Source organism: Notothenia coriiceps, unplaced genomic scaffold (assembly GCF_000735185.1).
Source record: "Notothenia coriiceps isolate Sejong01 unplaced genomic scaffold, NC01 NC01_scaffold00001466, whole genome shotgun sequence".
NCBI lineage: Eukaryota > Metazoa > Chordata > Actinopteri > Perciformes > Nototheniidae > Notothenia > Notothenia coriiceps.
The window spans coordinates 148,806-170,801 of NW_011334167.1; the positions used below are offsets into that span (position 1 = coordinate 148,806).

The following is a 21,996-nucleotide window of genomic DNA, read 5'->3' on the forward strand; positions in this document are numbered from 1 at the left end:
TACAATATAAGACAAGCAGAAGTTTCATTTGTGGGCCACATTTCATTATACTTTTTGAATTAGCTGAGGGCCGATTCAAAATGGTCTGCGGGCCGTAGTTTGGACACCCCTGCTCTAGACCATGGCTCCACCAATAAGTAATTCAGCCCCAGAAGGACAGCATGTCTGATTCTCCCTTTGCAGTGAACCCAGAATCATCGTAATTCTTGATGTGAAAATTGTTCATTTAAATTCTACAAATATCAGCCTAGTAAAATCCATATCAATCAAAGCTCCCTGTGATCTGAGCATCTCATGAGCAAAGCCTTCCATCAGCCAATCAATACACAGGGTCATCTTGACCGTCCTCACTCATTCAACCTGTTCGGCAAACTCATCTATCCTTTGCAAACTCATCCGTTAGCACACACCCTTTGGACATATAATACGCCATCCATCCTTCCACTGTCCATCTATGTATCCATCTATCTGTCCCTCGCTCGATAATCATGTGAATAATAGCCCGCTTAATGTTTCGCTGGCAGTTACCAGATCGATGTTGTAATATTCCGCGTGCAGCCTTCGAACACATCCATGTTTGTGTTTTTCTTGCTGATCGTATGATGCAATCACTAACTTACTAGAGGTGCAGTATGAATAATGTATTTTCATTTTCGTGGCTTATAGCAAACTTTTTCAGTACTGTCTGCAAGCACGTCTGGCACCTATCGCACATTAATTCCACTTGTAGAGTTGTTTCTGCCTTTTTATGGAAACCTTGGAGAGTTTGGTGTAAGCTGAGAAATAACAGGCGCAGTTTCAGCTAAGGAATGTAAATCTTTTCCCCTGGGTTGAGGTGAGCGGAAAGACCTTCGACTCCAGCCTTCACAGTTTCCCTCAAAAGCCAGTTATCAAGAAGTGTGGAGTGTTCGCCCGACTTAATGAACAAGAAAAAGGATTAGAGCTGCTTCCTCCCGAGGAGAGAAGATACAGCGCAGAGGCAACATGTGAGCATTTAGTCGGTTAGTTGGCTGGTAATTAACTTGGCTCCAACTTGTTCATAATTACAGCAGAATATCCTCCCCTCTAAGAATAGCCTCTGAATACTGCCAGGTTCCAAGGGTGGAAGCTTTGATTGGCACGGCTGTCAGAAAACTCAACTAGAACATACTTTCTGCCACAATAACAAAAAAAATAGAGACATGCGTATAATGGGTCCTTTCTGTTCAACATGAGCAGCAGTGTTATTGAAGAGCTGACTGCCTCCTATAGAGTATTGATACATTCTTCAGTTGCTGCGGTCCATTTAAATGTGTTAAAGATTTCCATAACTCTTCTTCAGAGGCCAAACTAATTGCTTTATCACTGCCGCTGATCTCTTATCAGTGTTGACTTCCCCTTCCAGTAATAAAACAAATTGTCATGTGAACCAGGACTGAGGTGCTGAGAGGTTTGATGAATGCAGGTCCTATTATGCTCCTGGACAGGAACATAATCCGTCAGACTAGATGCACACTCGTCTTAGAGCTGTCTGCGTACATTTTACTGTGTCATCAATTCAAATCACTGCGGTATCAGTGCCATAGATCACCTGGAAGTGCACTTCCTTTCAGTATGAAAGTGCACAAACCTCCGAGCGATCAGTCTTTATAAGTCTAGGGATTGAAAACATCGCTCATTTGGAGACGTGGCTTTGTTTCACACAGGATCCGACGTCTAATAGGGCTCTCTATCTATCGCCTCTTTTTCATGTATCCTGCATTGAAAAATTGCATTTTATGTTTGTTTTGCAAAAAAATAATGATTTATTTTATATGCCTGTTCAAAATGTTTTTCAAAATAACAGAATGCAACAAAACTTGGGTCGAAGTTTTACACTAGCTAGTTTCAGTGATGCTGATAGGTTTTCCATTAAGAGTTCTGCAGGGATACATTCATTTTTGTAGGCTGACCTGGGATTTGGTACTTCCATTTTTCTGTTCTGCAGGATAATCTTTACATATTATTGAAGCATACATGCAATTTCCATAAGTAATGCTAACGTAAGGCTATAAACAAACTACATCACAGTTGTTTGGCTTTGCGTCACCACCGCTAAGCTAAAGGCGGCTAATGTTTGGTGTGGTTGCCATTTAGGAGACTCATTTCGATATAATATCCGTTTCGCCTGTTACCAGTCTTTATGCTAAGCTAAATAGTCTTGTGCCTGTAGCTTCATATGTTTACCTGACACACATAAACTACTAGTGTCTAACCCTCTGAAAGAAGTGAACAAGCTTTTTCACATTCATTAAACAATTCCTTTACAACTTCTTCTATGTAAGGCCTTTAAAAGTGTTTCTTTAATAATACTATCAGCATTTACCTACAATTGTTTGTAATGCTCTCTGTATAATTCCCTGTCTTTTAATCCTGCAGTGTGTCTGTTTGCTTTGTAAAGCACTTTACAAAAGTGCTGTATAAATAATGCTTTTCGTCTTTCATCTTCTACTCATTATTTGTATCGTTCCTTTGAGGAAAAGACAAACCATTCGTACCTTTCTGCGTTCGGCATTTTCACAATCTGTGTAAGCCGGCGCTGCGGCTGGGCATGACCGCCTTCAAGCATCAACAAAAGAAAACCCCCAGTGTGTGATTTGGTCTGTGCCTGTGCTCAGCACTTGAAAGAGACGCGTGGGTGTGCGAGACTTATTGTGCAGGACTCATACAGTGCCGGTGCACTGTTGAGATCCGCATCTGTTGACTGTGCCACCCACCTCCTTCTGCTCAGTCCGAGCTGGAGCTGGCTATTTTAGTTGATTGGTATCGGACAGGAAGGCTTTACTGCTGCAGACAGTGAAGGCTCTTTGACCAAAATAGAAAAAACGTGTTCTACTATGGAGCATTTTAACAACCCATTCTGCCTTTTAAGCCATTAAATTGACAATTAGTTGTTAACAGAGCTGACAATTATCACTGAATTACTTTAATACTAAAGGAAAATACTAAAGTAATGATTCTTAGCCAAGTTCAGGAGTTATAAGGAGTTTTTTCAATGAGTGGATTTATCGATAATCATTGGCATTCTCATTATCTGTGATTTACGACATCAGAGATAGACATAGCTTTGGAGATTGTTATGTTACAATTTAAAATGACCGTGCTGAGATTTCAATTAGTTAAGCATTCAGGCGGTACTTTTTCTGAGGCAAACTGAAATCAACTGAAAAGTGTTGGTAAACGTGCTATATCATATAACTTTAGTCGTCTTCACCTCATAGATTATCAGTGCCTCACATCGCTCTCTGGATGTTAGGATTCACAATTTCAAAACCCCAAGTTTAAAGCCAGTGAATTTGGTTGGATGCAGTATCCTGTCAGGTTTCATGTAAGTGGAGCAGCAATCCAAAAAAAGTGCTTTCTCACAAAGAGCTGAAATGCTTTTAATAATTCACAGCAGAGTCTCTGTCTCAGTTTGGGTCTGCTCACGGAGCATAAAAGGCATCCATACGTCTTTTCGTGATGATGACGTTCTCTTTGTTCTGGAGTATCCCTAGTAGTCAGCTCCTTTGTTCTGTAGGAGCATGAATCTGATGGAGCCGTTCTATATCTGACTCTACATCAAATTCTCACATTTCCCTTTCTTTTCGTAGTTACACATTTTGCAGTCGACAATATATCCTTACTCTTTTAGCTTCTGATAACAACGCTTATCATAATGAAAAGGATTGGTTTGCAGGAAAGACCGCCGCCAAAGGCTGATCCAGGGAATGCATTGTTCTGTATAGTCATAGACCACTCAAATAGTTAATATGGCGGCGTTTGAGTCGCAGCATGAACATAGGAGTATACATAACGACTTCCTTCCTTGAATGGTAATGCAAAGGTATGGTTTGTGAAGGACATGTTCTTTCCATTGTAAAAGAACAAGGGCTGGGGATTAATATGTGCTTGCTTTTCATGGCGACGGAGAATAAGTGTGCTGATGTATTCCCGGGGGCTGCTGCAGGTATGGGTTTATAAATGCTATTTGTCTCAGCCGGCCTCACCCTCAGACGAAAGGCTTGCTTCTGCAGACTATGCATATTCATACATGCAAATTAAAATTGGCCTTGTCTCTGAAGGAATTTAACTTGCACTGAACCCTATGGAGCAGTGTCCTTGGATAATTACAAAGGTGCTAACCCTATTGTGGGAAATAGATGTAATATTCCAAATGCCTTGAACTGTGTTGAAGTATTTAAGCCTGATTGACATTGCGGTGTTATTTGTTATTTCTTGTATGGTAAGGGTGTGTTCATTGTCTTTGAAAGTCAATGTGGCTACTCTATTTGAGCTGTCGTCAATGAGGCTTTACTGTATCTGTTGATATGTGTTACCGTGCCAATGCTTTCACAGCTAATCAAATATATTGCAAGGTTGACTTGAGATGTTCGGATGCACTATGTGCACAATGTGGCAGATTTCATTATCTTTAGACACGGCCACGCCTCATGGCTGCCGATTTAGAAGTCCTGAATAGACTACTAGAACAATTCTCTAATCGTTTTTTCTTTTTGTCTTTTCTTTCCTGCAGGGATCTCAGTTAGCATCTCCACCTTTAGCCTTATGGCCATTGCCATCGAGAGATACAGCGCCATATGTAACCCGCTGAAGTCTCGTTCGTGGCAGACCCGGTCCCACGCCTACCGCGTCATCGCTGCCACGTGGGTGGTGTCGCTAATAATCATGGTGCCCTACCCAGTGTTCAGTGCCATCAAGACTTTCCCGAAAAGCAATGGTACTGTTGGCCACATGTGTCGCCTGGTTTGGCCAAGCGGGGCCTCTGAGCAGACGTGGTAAGTACTGGTGGGACTACTTTCTGGCAGGAATAGGTACATTAATCTGCTTGACAAACATTTTTTTGATTTGATTTAAATTATAAACATCTGTTTATTTTGTGGAAGTGCCTCAATAATCTCAACAGGGCAGAGTCAGTAAGAAATGAATAGACTGAATCACTTGCTGAATTGAAAACAATCTGCTTGCCTCTGGCTCCAAATGTGTGAAAACAATCTAAATGCAGTGAAATTGTGTAATTATCATGTGCATCGTCAAGCAGAAAGTTGCTTCATATTTTAGAGCTGTGAAATCACACCACGTTTACACTGATTGCTCACAGTGGGAACATAGATTGCTTGCTGATTTGGTCATTTGGATACAACTTTTAAAATTTCCTCCACAGACTTTCAGCAGGGCAGTAAATTGAAACAGCGTTTGTATTACCATGTGAGTTTGCATCGGTGCTAGGTATATGTTCGTTTTGGGGAATTTTGGAACTTAATACATTAGTCAATTCAAATGGTATTGCAGTTAAAGGAAAGTGTTGTGTCAGAGCTAAGTGACGTAGCAGCTTCTTGCAGAGCTTGTCTGTTAGCTACTATAGCTTGTGGAAGTTGGTCTCAGACGTCAAGCCTTACTTGATACTGTTAAAGGTCAGCATTGTAAAGATGGGATTTGTTTATTATTTATTCCAATGAATAGACTTTGCCTAAAAAAAAAATCATGGTGTGACTGGACCTTTAGGATTTATCCCTCTAACTATCCAAGTAGAAATATGCCAAGGGGGAGGGGGGGGGGGCAGAGTCTAGCTAATGATAGATAACAGAGTTCTTAAATCTTGTCATGTAATGCTTTGACCCCTGGGCTAAAGCTGTAAAGGTGGTTTCTGGGATATGAATGAAATATTAGGAGGTGACCAGGAGCCATTATTTAGCATGTGCAAAAAAATCAATGGTAGTCAATGGGTCAATGGTATGGAAAATAGAGATATCGTTAGACTAAGATACTGTAAATAATGTCGGTGTCTGTGATATGCCATCAGTTTAAATTAACATGATCATTTCCCTGCTCCTCGCTGCACAATAAAAAAGGCAGAAGAGTTTAGCTTGGGCAAAAGGCCAGGAAATAAACGTTTATTGCTGCTACAGTCTGGATTGCTCGGCGTTAGGAAAGCCATCCATCGTTCTACATGCCCCCTGAGGACCGATACATGCTGCTTTGTGGCTAAAACCCCCCCAAGTAGATGGATACATAGCCAAAGACAAGATTTCTTAGAGCATCATGGGAAATACTACTCAGGGATGTTCCTAGATCTGTCCATAAAAAACATAAGGCCCTGCAGGATTGCGCAATTAAAATGAAGAAAGAAGCAGAACATGGCAGAGCCTTGTACATCTCCCTACTTTGACAGCCTTGTGTGGTGCAACGCTCTCTTTTCCCTGACTGTCTATCAAACTGTAAATCTTCTCGGGGAAAGATGAGACTGTGGGAGTTCAGTTAATGAGTCTGCTCGGTGAAGAGGAGGAGGAGAGCATCTGGGCTCAGAAGTCAATAGTCCAGATGTGTCGCTAAGCATCAAGACCTTTCCATTTTTAATTTAGAGTTCCATTTTTACCCATCATTGCTGTATTTTACTTGAATCTTGGATTGAAGAGACAACACCTTTTCCATCTAACTCTTGCTCTATGAAAATGACACCTCTTGTTTTACCTACTGAAGCCGTGCACTGACTCACTTGAGCATCAATTTATAGTCTGAGATGATGAGCACATTATTCAAGAGCCATGAAGTGCAATTTACTCAATTTAATGATTTTCGATTGTTGTAATCATTCTTATGCATGGTGTGCATTGACGATTTCACGCACACTGGAGTTAACATTAAAATGATCATAGCAGCAGAGGTACTCCGGAGGGAGGAATTATCTTATTAATTGAGGCAAATCTCACTAGGTAATAACAACATATTCATTTGACCAGATGTCATTTTGCATACAAAATAAAAAACTGGCTCACTATATGATTCCAATAGAGAGCCACAGTGACGCGTCCTAAAACCCGGAAGTAAACTCCTTCCGGTTCCTTCGACAAAAAAGCAATGCAATTTCTCCATAGGATTTAGGAAAATAGCTGGAAATAAGGTCTGTGGTTTAGAAACATTTAAGAGACGGTTCACGTTTTGTTCAGCCGGATAATATCCACAAGTCTACCCTACTTTCATAATTTTCTAATCATAAATCTAGAGACTGCCAAGGCACACCTAACGTTATGCTATAAAGGAACTACAGCAGGGTCGCTGCTTCAACGTCACACCAACTTAAGATCCATATTCAAAACTACAGATTCTAAATGGTACGAGTTGAAGCGTTTGTTTGAACAGTTTGCAGGAGGCAGGTACTTGCTTTCAAACAGAACACGGCAAACAAACTTAGCGGGAGTGTTTTTACGTGTTCGGTGTAATGACGTACAACGGCCTCGAGAACTTCTGTAGTCCTATTCAGCCACTTGTTAACAACCATCGTAGAAACTCTTCAGAAATCACCAGTGGGGTCACTGCTGATGGATTTAATGTCGTAGAACAAAACGTGATCCGTCTCTTCAATGTGTTTCAACCACAGACCTTATTTCCAGCTATTTTCCTAAACCCTATGGAGAAATTGCATTGCTTTTTGGCGAAGGACCCGGAAGTGGTAAAATGCTAACTTAATTCCGGGTTTTAGGACGCGTCACTGTGGCACTCTATTGGGTGCACAATTAAACTTATGAAATATATTTAAAAAAAATATTTGATTGAAGTAAGAGGTCTGTGCTTTACTGATTGAGTCTGATGTTTTCGGAGAATATTAACAAAATTATCTTTTTGAATAAAAAAATGCATAAAATGTTTCAGGGCTTTTTAAACAATAAGTAATACACTTTTTCTCAGGCTTTGTACAGCCCTCTAAAAACCTCCAAGAAATGGGGAAGACTGTCTGTAGCCTGAGAGTCTAAATCCAGGGAAAAGGATTCAAAAGATTGGACGGACGTATAATGATGTCAATGTAAAGGGAAGAATCGGGCTCATTACAAAATGTCATGGTAATCCAACTAATCAAAGTATCTACGTACAATAACAAATGCAACTTGGTACCAAACAAAACTACGTTAAAATTGCTATTATGTGGGTTACATACAAAACAATTAAAATTGCATATTTTCCGGCTAAGAATTACACAAAAACTCTGCAAAGTTATACAATGATCCACTCCCCTCATCTCCCCTCAACAGGATGTGTTTATTGGCGTTTGTAGTGTCAGGCATATGCATATTATTTCCTTTGATTATGAATCTAAACCCAACACACCTTTCCGGTTGATAATCATGCAGATTTCAGGTGATTTGGAAACAGTCCACAGATATGAATATTCATGCCGCCCATCTGGGCTTCCCTCTGAGACAAAACAAGCTCAGATATCCACCATACCCTTCTGGTTTTACTCCTACATGTTTACTTCCTGATAGCTTTTGTCAAACAAATTTTCCACAGTATCAAACAGCTATCTGATGAGAGGCTTTGACTGAATGCGGAGTGAAAGAGAGGGGCTGAGAGTTCAGAGGGTTGTCCAGGAAGACATTAAAATATCAGAGACATCTGTGCGTTTGAGATTATGACGGATCAAAGTGGAGATGTGTCTGGTAAAGATTTATTCCGATCAAAGTGACACCTGTCCAGGTTCTGTAGCGTATTCATTCATGGGTTACTCTTTATAGTTTTTCCCTGATACATAATGGTGATGCTCCCTTCAGTTCACTTTCACTTAAAGGTTTCATTTGTTTGTTGCGTATAGGAAACACATTTAGCTGTTCTCGGCTCAGATGCAGAACATGTATTTTTGTCTCATTTAAGGCACAAAGGTTTGACACCTTTTCCTACAAGAAATGTTAAATCACAACCTAAAAAATCTCAAATATGAATTTCCAAATGAATAAAAAATGAACAAATATCTGGATTTTTTAAATATTATCTTCTGGCCCTAATAGAGTATGTACTTGTATCTTTTTAATAAGTCCTTCATTGCCCTTAACAGCATATTTAAAGTGTTAGATGTCTCATACAGAATATTTGCAGAGTGGTTTCTGCATTCGATTACTGACAAAGGCTCTGAGCCCTTTGAATTTTGTCCACTCTTGAAAAACTCTCCTCAGTCAATATTTGCTTCAGTTTCCATGCACTTAACTCACTTCACTTCTTTTTCTTTGAGGTGCCATCAATCCAGGCCCTCGAGAGCACCATGATCATTATTTTCTTTCTGTGGTAGAAAACAATTGAACATTTATGATCAGAAAACAGTCGAGTACACAGCCTGGAGCAGCATGAACGTCTCTTAATTGTCCAAATATGTCATACTTAACAATGTCATTACAGAAACATCTTCTGGTGATGTCTCCTGTTATGTATATTCATGTGTGACGTCTGAGAACAGTCTTTCTAGCCTATGTGTCAATACGGTTGTGTTGAAAGCTTTCTGTCAGTCAAACAGGATGGCTTACACTTTCTTAGAGAACGTAGTGTTTTGAACGTTAACACCTGCAGTAGCTAACTGGTCCAACCGGCCCGCCTCACTTTGAAAACTATGAAGACCTGATGTAGTCTTGTGTTTGGAGGACATGAACGACACTTAATGTTTGTGTGCGGCGTACACGATGTGCCTGGTCACATGTGCAAAATAAATTAGGGCAGCATTTCACCCTTTTTTCTCGGTCCATACAATATAAATGTACGGACATTAAAAAAAAAAAAATCAAGAATGGATTTAAAGCAGGGCAAAAATATGCAGCAAAAGAAAAAATCAAATATAGAGTAGGAAGGTTAAACCAAAGGACGCTGAAGAGTTTGATAGCCTGCAGGTAAAGGGGCAGAACTGGCCTGGAATACTGCAGTACCTTTTGCCAGACACCACGGGGGTAAATGGGGCTGTGGGGAGGGGTCAACCATCTGCAAGACCCCCAGCAGCCCCAACATAGCCAAAGGCGTAGGAGGAAAGAAAGTAGCTCAGAAATTAGATGTGTTTGTTTGGTTTCAGGGGTTGATTGCACAGCATTACACCTCTGAGTTGTTTTTCTCTTTTCCACTCTGGCTGTCTTTCAGGTATGTGCTGCTGCTGTTCACTCTGTTCTTCATCCCGGGAGTTGTGATGATTGTAGCCTACGGTCTGATCTCCAGAGAGCTCTTCCGAGGCATTCACTTTGAGGTGGGCCAGAACAGAGAGAGCACCCCCGCCGGTGAGATCCATCACAAATCCAATCCAAACTGCAACAGGCTTTTAGCTTGCATTGATTTAATTCACACTGAGGATGAAAACATCTTTTAGACTTTCATCAGTATGTGACATTCGAAAGCAGGGTCTGGTTAAACATGGCAACTGCCAGTAATGATATCATTATATTATAATAATGCAGCATGACTGTGAAAGGACGTTTTATTGTTTTGCCTCAAGCAGAGACATACTTTGTCACGACTACAGGTACCGCACCTGTCATGTACACAAATAGACTTCTTCTCAGCTGTCATTTTTATGTGTTTGGAATTTTCTGCAGCCTTACAGCTAGTATTTTCCATTAATTAAGAACACATCTTTTCGTTACGGCTGAAATAGGGTCCCTTAAGGCGAATTATAACTGCTGTCGTAACTGTTTCCATGGAGTCTTGTGTGTGATTCATCAAGGTTGAGACGATCTTAAATAGCCTTCGGTAGCAGCTGCTATCTACGGCTTAACATGGTGTTTTATTTCTTTGTTGTCCAGCAAATGGGGAACTTTTATCTTTGGTATTTAGGCAGTGTTTTGTTCTTGTTGTAATTAATCCTCCCATTTATAATGATCATTATTTGATGTGTTAAAGGGAAAGTTTGGATATTTTGAAGTGGGGTTGAATGGGGTACTAATCCATAGTTAATATATTTCCTTCACCATGGTATGTTTAGAATATTTGCACCGCTTAACCTTGCAGCCAGACAGCCCTTTGGCAAAAGAGACTAAAGCTTTTATTTATGCTTTCTTTTTCATTCACCAGCCTCCACTGAAAAGAACACCGCTGCCTTGATGAGTTAGTTTGTTTGTGTTATAGTTTGACATTTTAAAGGGTTAGTTTGGATTAACTAGAGGCACATAATAACAGGGTTACAACTAATACATTTTCTGCCATCGATTTAAAAGCAAAACAAATTAGTGTTTTTGTCAATCCAGTATGATGGCTTTGAAGAGAGGACTGTAAACAGAAAGTTCCCCACCTCTAGGACAGGTCTGACAGAAAGGTAAAGCAGTGAAAATATGGTGAATACAGTGTATTCTTACATTGAGCTGGATTTATTAGCTGGCCCTTTCTTTCAGGTGGGTCAAATCTATTTAGCTGCTGCCCTCCTCCACAGCAGTACATGGCTTAGCCATTGTGTTGCTACACCTGTCGGTTTCTCCAAACTGGTAGTTAACGGAGGTCCAAACACTGACTATCCAAATGTCACTTAAAACACTAATTCTTGGTAACCCTATGTTGAAACCCACCCAAACCTCTTCAAATGTAAACTTTTTGATCCTCCACAGCCCAGAAGAACGGTGTAGGAAAGACGGCTGCAGTATCCAACGATGACGACGATGGTTGCTACATCCAGGTGTCTAAAAAGCCCACCTCCGCTGTGGAGCTCCCCACCATCTCCGCCGCCCAGGCCAAATCTGAGCGCGCCCGGAAAAACACCTCGGAGGCCAAGCTGCAGGCCAAGAAACGAGTCATCCGCATGCTGATGGTGATCGTGGCGCTCTTCTTCATCTGCTGGATGCCGCTGTACTCGGCCAACACCTGGAAGGCGTTCGACCTGAAGTCAGCCTCCAAAGCCCTCTCAGGGGCCCCCATCTCCTTCATCCAACTGCTGTCCTACTCCTCCGCCTGCGTCAACCCCGTCATTTACTGCTTCATGAACATGCGATTCCGAAAGGCCCTGTTGTCCACCTTCGCCTGCTGCTGCCGCAACCGGCTATGTCGCTGGTGGTGCAAGAAGAAGGAGGGAGGAGAAGACGGCATCAACGCCACCTCCATGGGCACGTCCATGGCTACCTCCATGTCCAAATGTAGCTACACCAACGTCTGCACCACCGCCCCCTGCTGAGCCTCAAGCAGAGCTTGGTGTTTGCATCAGTCTGTGTCAGGGGGCAGGGGTTACTGTGTGCACCATCTGTTTTCTCCAATCTCCATCTTAATATGATATGAGTCATTCTCTGAGTAATGTCCTAGCCCTGGTTTATGAAGCTTTTTCGCAAAGGTCTCCTTCAAGTTCTGCGTGCATGGTTGCAGAATGTGAGGCGGATCGGTTTAGTGACATTATTTTGTCTTCTGTTTAATCAGCAGCATCCGCTTTGTTGCATCCCGAAGAGAACATCAAGTGCCTGTGCTCTTTGTGTGGCTTGGTTTGTCATGGTAGTTTGTTCACTGGCTGACGGACATTTTAGCGACGTTGAAAAATAGGAATCCTGTGTACTTGTAAATACTGTCTTTATGTTCTTACTGCGCCAAAGGTATATTATTGATGGAGACATACTGTTGAACAAGGAGGACTCATTACCTCAGTAAAGAATCAGTATGGATTTCATTTCCTTTTGTGTTTAATGTGGTTCGATCTTTAGTCATTCAGGGCATCTCTCGCAGTTGTCAGAATTATTCTACGAAAGGCCACTCTGAAAATCGTTGGGTTCTTAGTAATCAGTCTATTATACCAAAACATTTCAAAAGGGAACAGTGGCTGCATTTTATTCTGGACACACTTCCTGCTTAGCTCTGACTTAGTGTTTCGCTTTTAAAGAGTTATGTTTCATCACTTCTTGTGTGTGCAGCATATGTTCTGCTCACGCCAACATTTGCAGCACCGCTTCTCGGTTCAGTTTGAAAAGGAAGGTTCATCTTGACGATAAACATCTAAGGACTGTAGCCTTTTTCTTGGCACAGCACAAATGAGAATGTTTTGAATCTGGCAATAGTCTTGCGTTGCACCACACTGACTGCAGCATGGAAAGTCAAACTAAAGTCTCCTGTTGCGACTGCTACACATGTCTGTTGAATACTGATGATGACATTACCTTCAGGATTTGAGTTGTTAGAGGAAAGTGCACATAGTCAATCTATGAAAGGTTGATTGCACTTGCCAGTTGCTCCAGTCTGCCCCTGCTACACATGGTACGGAGAAGTGCTTAAGTCAGACTCACCTTTTCTGCTCAATTATCTCTGCGGTGTCTTTTATGTACAAGCGCTGCGTTCTGCTGCAGTGCTGCCAATTACTCTGAACCTTACCTAAGTACAAAGAGCCCGTTTCCAGGCGTAGGCTAACGAGGTGTTTCTCAGGGACCCTCTCCTCTCCTGCAAAACTCATGGCTATGTCTTCAGAAAACTAATAACTGACAACTAGCCCCTCTGACGCTGCAAAACAACATAAATAGCATCTTTCATTCGAGACAAGGAACTCAACCTGAGCTACTGTACAGTTGAAAAGAGTTGTTTGTCAAAAACAAGTCCTGTATAATAATAGAAATACAGCGAGTACAATAAAAGTGAAACCAGTTAAGGAAAATGATAGTTTAAGACAGTCTTTTTACGAGACAAACCATTTGGGATATCAGCTCATTCACTTACTTGAGAGTGTGCTAAATATGAAGTAACAGCAAGCAGCTGGTTAGCTTAGCATAAAGATCTTGTTAACATGGAAAGTAGGATTCGCTAATTAAGCTTACCGCTGTCTACAATATTAAGATAGACTTGTTTTGTATCATGATTTCTAGGTCCATAAGCAAGCAGTAGATATTATTTTAAAAACAGGACATGATGTTCTCGATGAAACTACAAATTACTCATTACCTCATTTGAATTCAGTCAATTCGGCCAAAATATGGCCATGATACTGTTGCAGTGAACACTTTCACATTGTATAAATATATAAAGAGACTCTGAATGTTACCGCTACAACTCAAAAATATCTGTATTTGAGTTAAACAATATGATGTAATAACTTTCTGTCCTACATACTGTATGAAGGCTGTTGTTTCATCACTTTTAAGTCTGCTCCTCTTCTTCATGTCCTCCATCATTCACGTCCCTGCAGCCCCCCACCCACACACCCACCTCCCTCCTGTTTATCCCCGTCAATGCAGAGGCGTATGAATACATCAATGGGAATGGCGTGTGGGTGACAGCTTAGATTAGCAGGCGCCCGGGCGCTGTCCAAGAGCAGTTTACAGGCGGTGTCGGAGGGGGCAGGAGGGCAATTGGCACTCAAAAATCCTACATGAAGGCTGGCTGTAAACACCTCATCTGGCGGCCTGCACTCCATGTGCGCTTTTGAAATTAAGGAAGGAGGCAATTTCCATATCTTTGTGAGCCAGCCTCGTGAATTTAGTCAGGATTCTCTTTCACTAGTGCACTTTTATCTGTCATCAAATATTAATTGTTTCACAGGTCTTTTTTTGTGTTAGAAATTGGAGTAACACATGGTTAAGGGTCTTACAGCGGAGTACAAATAATAACAATAAGCTTCTTATCCAGAGCTTTTTTGTAATTTCTTGGCCTGTAGATTCATACCTTCACAAAGTACATCTCGGTGCATTATGGATGAGCAGTGCTTACACTTTCAGGTAACCTTGCTCACCTAAAGTGTAGGCAAAAGCTCCCTGAGAGGCAGAGATTTGCTCTCTAAAATGAACTGTTTTTATTGAATATTATATCTGTTTTTATATTCACCTCGGCAGGCCAGCAGGCTATGAATTATTAAAAAGCAGCAAATCTCCACGATGCTCGCCTCGGTCCAAAGTTTAAGAAAGTACGCCTTGCATTCCTTAGCTTAATAACTTACACGTGATATCTTGTTTGTAAAGTTGGAGTAAGGGAAAGTTTATCAGACCTTAAAAATGTTTAAATGAACCACCCTGCCAACACAAAACGGTATTAAAAAAACACAATTCCGTACCGTGTTTTTAGAAATGATTAAATAACATTTTACTTGGGATTTTAAACCGTCGGGCTAGCTGTAACCCGCTGCTTCTACTTACTAAGCTAACGGTTGCTTATAGGGCAGCTTAATATATCAGATTATTGATATACTATACTGTAGCAAAATATGGACAAGTGCAATATCCAAATCGCAATGAAGTATTCCAGATCCTTACATTTTTTAAATATTTTTGTTCAATGATGTTTCAGATCATATCACAATAGCAATCAGAGAATTTAAGGTTTATTGGTTTTCTTTTGAACAAATCATGAACCCTAAAATATACGATCCAATATTTCTAATTATTCCTTTATATGGAGCACCTCCACCACTGCAGTCCTCTGGGCAGTACTGTAACTTTAAAAAGCCGGCTACAAAAGTAATTGATTATTTACTAAGTTAGTTTACAGACAAATCCACTTTAGGGGTGAGGAATCAAATTCCTACCCTGTCCCCAGAACAGTGCCTGATGCAAATTGAAAGTGAAATGAGACGGAGGCACGGGAGCACAGCCGCTTCCTCTCTTATCTCCACCTCCCTCAACAAGAATCCCATTAGGCGCTCCAGGCGGCACAAGGAAAAAAGAGAGCAAAACACTTTACGCCAAACCAAACATGTGGAACAATTTGTGACCGTCTCGAGGGGACACTAAAGAAGGGACAGCACAAAATATCAACTGTAGCGTCATATTTCATAAATGTCACTTATCTGTATATAGGATCCTCCTCATGTCTGTGGTGGGGCCGGTTCTTTAAGATGCTCATTATCAGTTTGCTCTTACTATGGAGGGTTTTTATGTATTAACTGAAGAATAACACAGTCGTTTTAAGCTTGCAAAACTTAAAAATGCCACAAACAAAGCTGCTTTTCTTCATTCCTGAAGAGTGTTTGTTGGGAGGTGTTCCCGCTGGTAGACAAATCTCTCATAAGTAAATTAGAAGAAATTGTTTCTCAATTATTTATAATGGCTTCCCGGGGAACGGCTGCCCGTAAAATGTGCCTCTGCTGGATTTATATTTTTGTTCTTCTTGTATAATAATTCATAATTGCAGCGAGTGATTTTTGTAGTTTTACCTCAGGCACAGAATGAAACATTTTGTTTTTGGTCTACAGGTTTTGAACCTGAGAAACATAGCTAATTGTTTCCATGTTTTACTCAGCCTTACAGAGTACCTCCTTGTTGAAACAAAGGGAAATTGTGTCTTTGTGAGCTTTCTTTTGTCGATTTTATTTACGGGAAGATTTTAGTTGTTTCTAACACCTTTTGAGGAAAAGTGTTAACATGTAAGTCTCAGCCTTTTGAGAGAAGGAACGGTAAACAAACTGAGCAAGAGCTGATGAAATGGTATTTATGGTGTTGGACATCCTTCCCTGACGGTGAAAGATGTCTGTGTGTGTGCGTCTACATGCGCTAAATGTTTACTAAAGCAGTCTCTGCTGAATTCTTTTTACATTTGACCACATCTGGTGCCTGCTCGTGCTACATTGTAATACTATAATATGTGTAAATGTCTGTTAGTTGAAACAGGAAATACTGTCATGTCTGTGCAAGGTTCTAAATGTGAGGTTATTGATGTTTGTGATGTTTAGCTTTCACTGTATATCCAGTCTGATATAGTTATTATGGTTACCGGCTACATGTGCAGTATTTTCATGACAAATGTCCATTATTTAACCAAAATAAATATTGGGGAAAAACATGATGTTATGTGTGATTTCTTCAATAAAAAAGTCTAGGGCTCGCCCTTTCAACTTTCAGATAAAGGCAAAAAAATTATCTTTAAAAAATGGATTCTGGTATTAAATATGCAGCGTGGTAAACAGTATGTGCCTGCGGACTCTTCGCTCTCCACTGAAGTTTGAAACACTTTCACATCTTAAGCAGAGGCGAGCTGGACTGTGAGTACTCGGCGATGGGAACTAAAAAAGGCAGATGAATAATAAAACAACAAACAATGGCAAGTCCACTTCCCCATGCGTATACATGAATCAAATTCCTCGGCGGACAAGAAGCCCTGAGGAAGTTCAAACTCGCACTTTCTCGTACCGGGATGAGTAAGAGGCTCGGGAGTGATTGCCATAGCAACAGAAGCTGCCATAACTTTAAAGCGCTCGTCTTTTTTTATCCTTCAGAGACGTGGACTTGTGTAGAAGCAGAAAGTATTTGTTTTTTTCTCGGGCCGTCGACAAGCCCATGAGGCTTTTTCAATATTTTACCCAGCGAGAGCGCACACAGGAATACGCCATGTCCCCTGAATATTAATGAAAGCTGTTTACTGTTGAAATGGATATCAGTTAGAGGATACTCTCCGGGTATGAGGAAGAGCAAAACCTCATATATTTACAGTGGTGGAAGATAGGGGCTCGGGTCTCTTATTAAGGTAAAAGTACCTATATATTCATTTAAAAATACTGCTGGCAAAACTGCTAGTAAAAATACTATAAGCCAATTTAAAGTAAAAGTACTTCAAAATGTGATAAAAATATATATATTTGTATTATAATGTTTCATTAAGTAGCATATAAGTTACATTCTGATCCGCAAATTATTCATGTTTACGACTTTCTTTGTTAACTTTTTAAAATATAAGATCATTTTTTCCTCTTTGTACCATAAACAGTTCAATCGTTCAAGATGCTGCATTACGGAAAATGTAAAAAAATCGCTTTAAAATGTATTATAATAATTATAAAGGAGGAGGAAATAGTCAAGTAAAGTATAAGTAATTCAAAATTCAGGGATCGTGAGTAGGTTCCTCTTCTATTGTTGTACTTTGGGGATGGGCTTTTGGAACAAAAAGAACAGGAAATACACAGATAATGAGAAAATGAAAGAATTCCTACCCATAAAAAAGCCTTAACCTTTCCAGTTTTTGGTTTTTAATTAAATCTACCAGCAGGTTGAGATGCTAGGAGATAGCAGATAATTACTACCAGCTGTGCGGGTGCACTGAGCTTCATCGCATTACGCGTATGATGTCACAGGGCGCTATTAGTCATCGTCAGGAAAGCACAGGTGTTGCTAATAACATTAACGATGGCTCGGAAGTGTGAGAGTGGAATTCTATTTGTGATACCTGGACCCTGAGACCGAGGCAGCTCATTTGAATTCAGTTGTCATTTATATTATATTTACACCAATGTGCTTACTGTTTTGGTTCACCACCACTGCCTTCATTGTGCTCCAGATCAACACAGCAAAAAAAAAAGGGCAAACCATCACAACTTCTGTCTGGCTGTACTGGATGTTACTCAGCTATTCAACACCTGTAAGGCTCCAAAGCTCCACACTGTTAAGTCATCTGTAATTCCAGCTAACAACGTGCTTCGTCCGCCCCTCTAATGCCGCAGGTGCCCCAACTGTGTTATGTGTGCCATTACCGATTCCTACATCATTTGTCATGGCCGCCTTCAGCCAGGGTTTAGTCATGGAAGTCAACACTGTAACGTATAAGAAAATGGACAAGGCTTCTTTGTCACACCCCAAGCAACACAGACAGCTCGTTTATCTTCCAGTGTTCTTAACCCCTGGTCCATTTCTATTCTTCCTCCCATGCAACACAAACCATAGGGAACACTGGCTCTTTCCATTTGAGAGGCCTGATCAGCAGGTTAAAGCTATGATATGGCCTATTGCTTTTATCAGGGGTTGTTGCATTCGGGAACCAAGAGAAAGTACAGCATAATACCGAGCAGCATGAAGCCTCGGTCCAAACAGCATAAAAGAATGAAAGGGATTGTATTGTATAATAAATCCATGTGTTGCTATGGACGTTAGTGAAAAGCTGATTTAAGTAGTTTCCCATTTCCAGACGACGGAGTATGTATATATATATAGGTATTTTCAGCTCAACTCTTAGAGCTCTTTTGTGAGCAAAGCTATAAAAGCCTTAAGGCCATAAATTATTCTATTTATTTTTTCTTCTGTGTAATTCACCCAGCTTTCTTTGTGAGCAGAACATGGCGCCCTGATGAAAGGTGCTAGAAAGCTCAGTGTGACATTGGAGGATAATCCAGAAATGATAAATGGTTTTCAATTTACCTTTGGAGTGATATAGATCCGAAGAGTGAAGGGTGCATTGAGAAAGGTCACCTTTCAGAGAGGCACTCAAATAAAGCAGGAAAGGGTAGGATAAAATCTCAAACCCAGGCTGGTCAAATACGGAAATATCAACCTCTTTCACGGGAGCTTATTGTGTCTTTATCCTTTGGTAAAAGAGCCAAACGTGGTGCCAAATATGTTTTCATGTAGAACAAGCTCATGTCAGTGGTGCTGTTTGTTCCTATTTTTTATAAGTAATTAATCTCTATCACAGGACACAGGAGTCAGAAATAAAGCTACATCAGACAACATGAGCTCTAAATTAGATAAGTGTCAATAGTCTTCAATATATGAGTATTATAAAACCGTTTCCTTTTTTAAACTAGTCGAATAATCTAAGTATAAACATAAACAACGTCTTATTAACAGCAAAATGTGTCCTTAAGAACATCTCTTGCTCTGAATGGGACAAAGAAACACTGGAACCTCACATAAATGACCTCAGTAACTTTGACCCTGCTGCTTTTTGTACTCCCCAAGTGGCACACCCTAACGGAAAACCCTTGCTTGAATAGTTCATATGAAACCAATATGTATTGAATATGCTGCCGATTCTGCATTATACATATGTCTGGTCTATGCCTGACAAATCCAGTGCATACAATGGTTAAATAATACAGTAAGCAAAAAAGTAACTATGGTTTTGGGGTAAGCACACTGTTTACAAGGACTCCCATTAGCAAATATAATGGCCCATTGTTGAAGAAAACCTTCAGTTGGACGATGCCGCCTTGAGAATGTCGGCTCGAAGCAGACAGATTTATCGTAACAATGATTATGATGTCCTTAAGTTTCGATGGTTCAGGTTTTTGTATGGGAGAAATGTCATTTAACAGTAACTGAAGTGAAAAGTACAGTTTACCTGGTACAGTCTGACATCTTCCTAGCTGAGAGGGGGCGGCTAAATCTCAAGCTAAAATTTGAAGCATGACTTACAGTAGAGTGCAGGGGAATGTAACGTTGCATGCAAACAAAATACATAGTGTATATCAGGCTAATTTCCTGTGTCACCGCCTCAAGACAAGACATGGAATTCCAAATTGACAATTTGTGGGAATCTACTCCAAGCAGTTTTCTGTTTGCTAATGGGATTGGCACGGAGTCCATTTAACTGCAGGAAGTCATCACTCGGCCTGTGTTATGGGAGATAATAGTAATGGGTTGGGACTTTATTTGACGTTCGTGTTGCCTGTCCTAGATACTCCAAGCCTGGACCAACAGCTTGATGTGCTTGGCAAGAGCTGTGCATTAATTTCCTGCACCAGGGGGAAGTGTGAAGAAGCGTCAGTGTAACAGGTTTCGGCTCTCATCTTCAGCACTGCACAGTTCTTTTCCTTTCTGTAGACATGTTGTGTGTTTGAGTTGATTGGAGACAACCAGCAAAGGGTCAACCTTAAGCTGTTTCTTCAAAACTGTAACCACCGTGAGACTCTGCTTCACAGTAGTTCTCTGGAGAAAAGTCTATTTATGTGATTGATGCCTCAAGTTGCAGCAGGCTTGAGAACCCAACAGAATTCTAAATTATCTTTAAGGAAATGTACTGTCAATAGGATTCCTCACATGATCATTTTGTTGTTTGATTCAAGCTTTAAAAAGGACTTTGAAGTTTTACTCTGATTTTAAATGGATGCGCGGCAGGAAAAAAGGATAAAGATAAAACAAATAGATTATGCGAGGTTGTCTGATATCCTCAACTGTCTTTGCTGTTAGAAATATCAGCATACAGCTTCCTAATTAAAAGTGCACATAATAATCAGGCTAAAAGCCTCTTGACGTCTTTCGGCATGGTTATGATCCATGTGCAATGAATCAAAAGTGTGGCTTCTTATGGTAATTTGGCAACAAAGGAACCAAAAAGGCTGTTTGGTTGAATATTTTTCTGACGGTATTAAGCAGATTCAAATGTAAAGCGTTTGGAAAGTCACTACCATTTTAGAAGCGTTGGAACATTAACAGCTATACTGTAAACTACTTCACAAACTGAAACGTTTTAAGCTTTCTTTTCTCTAGTAAGACTTAGTTGTATGACATGATGTACAATTTTCAGTAAAATACCGGAATAAATTCACCAAAAAGTACACTTTCTAGCTTTAGCATGTTTCTAGCTAGCAACCATGATAGCTTTGAGCATGCTTTTTACAGTGTTTATGGACTACAATTGTTTGTAGTCCATAAAAGGCTGTTATTAGTTGTGACAATATGGAAAGTTGCTTCTAGATGCACAAACGGCTCACTATAGTGTAATAGACTGAATGTTTACTACCCATATAGGGAGGGAATACAATAACAATTTCAGACAAAGCCCAAGCCAACATGAATTTACATAACAAATATATTCTTCAGTATCCAAACTGCTAGACTCTGGAGTTCTAAGTATAAGATCTGTACTAAATCTCAAACCTAGTTAATGGGCTAAAACTCAGGAGAAATGTTTCTGGTGGGCAGGAAGCAATTTATTTAAACTCAAGTAGATATAGTGAAGCGTATTTATTACAGATAAAGCAACAGTATCAACCTACGCCACAACAGACAACCCTCAAGGTAAAATTCACAGGCGCTGGCAAATAAATCAATAATCCTGACAGACCATTAGCTCATAGAAGCTAAAAGTAGCCGCTCCACATTAAGGGACTATTTTCCCATAACCGATAATGACTGTAATCATCGGGGTCGAAATGAATATGATCATTACAGAACCAGTAATCATTACTGTGACAACATCAGGGGCCTCATCTGTAACATCTTGTTGATCATTTGTTCTCACGAATACTCCGTGTGTCATAGTTTTGGATGTATGTTGTTTTCATTTTCCACCTTTTATTTTGAAATGTTTTCTTCCTTGTGTCTTTACTGATACTACTTCCTGTGTCTGCCTCCCTGTCTTTAGGCCCATTCCCAAACCGCCCCCTACACCCTACCCCTCCATTTGCGCATTCATGCGGAGGGTCCGCCATATTGAGGGCTGTTCCAAACCAACGAGTGTGGAGCGGTGTGGAGGGGGAGTGGGCTATCAAGCCCTCAAACAGCGAGTCTGCAGCGGTGCTGACTTGAGACCGGTCGCGGAGTCACTGCGTGCGTGTCCGTCAGGAAACACGTTTGTTACAAGTAGTGT

The 21,996-nt window shown here is 40.5% G+C and overlaps 1 protein-coding gene across 1 annotated transcript in view; it reads left to right on the forward strand.

Moving 5' to 3' along the window:
* cckbra (cholecystokinin B receptor a) overlaps positions 1-16,465 on the forward strand; it is a 31,592-nt gene extending 15,127 nt beyond the window's left edge. Inside the window, exons 3-5 of the mRNA XM_010789875.1 lie at positions 4,535-4,796; positions 9,907-10,040; positions 11,358-16,465. Of these exons, the coding sequence (XP_010788177.1) occupies positions 4,535-4,796; positions 9,907-10,040; positions 11,358-11,917 (956 nt within the window). The 3' untranslated portion in view covers positions 11,918-16,465. The remainder of the gene's footprint in view (positions 1-4,534; positions 4,797-9,906; positions 10,041-11,357) is intronic.
* The last annotated feature ends 5,531 nt before the right edge of the window (positions 16,466-21,996 follow it).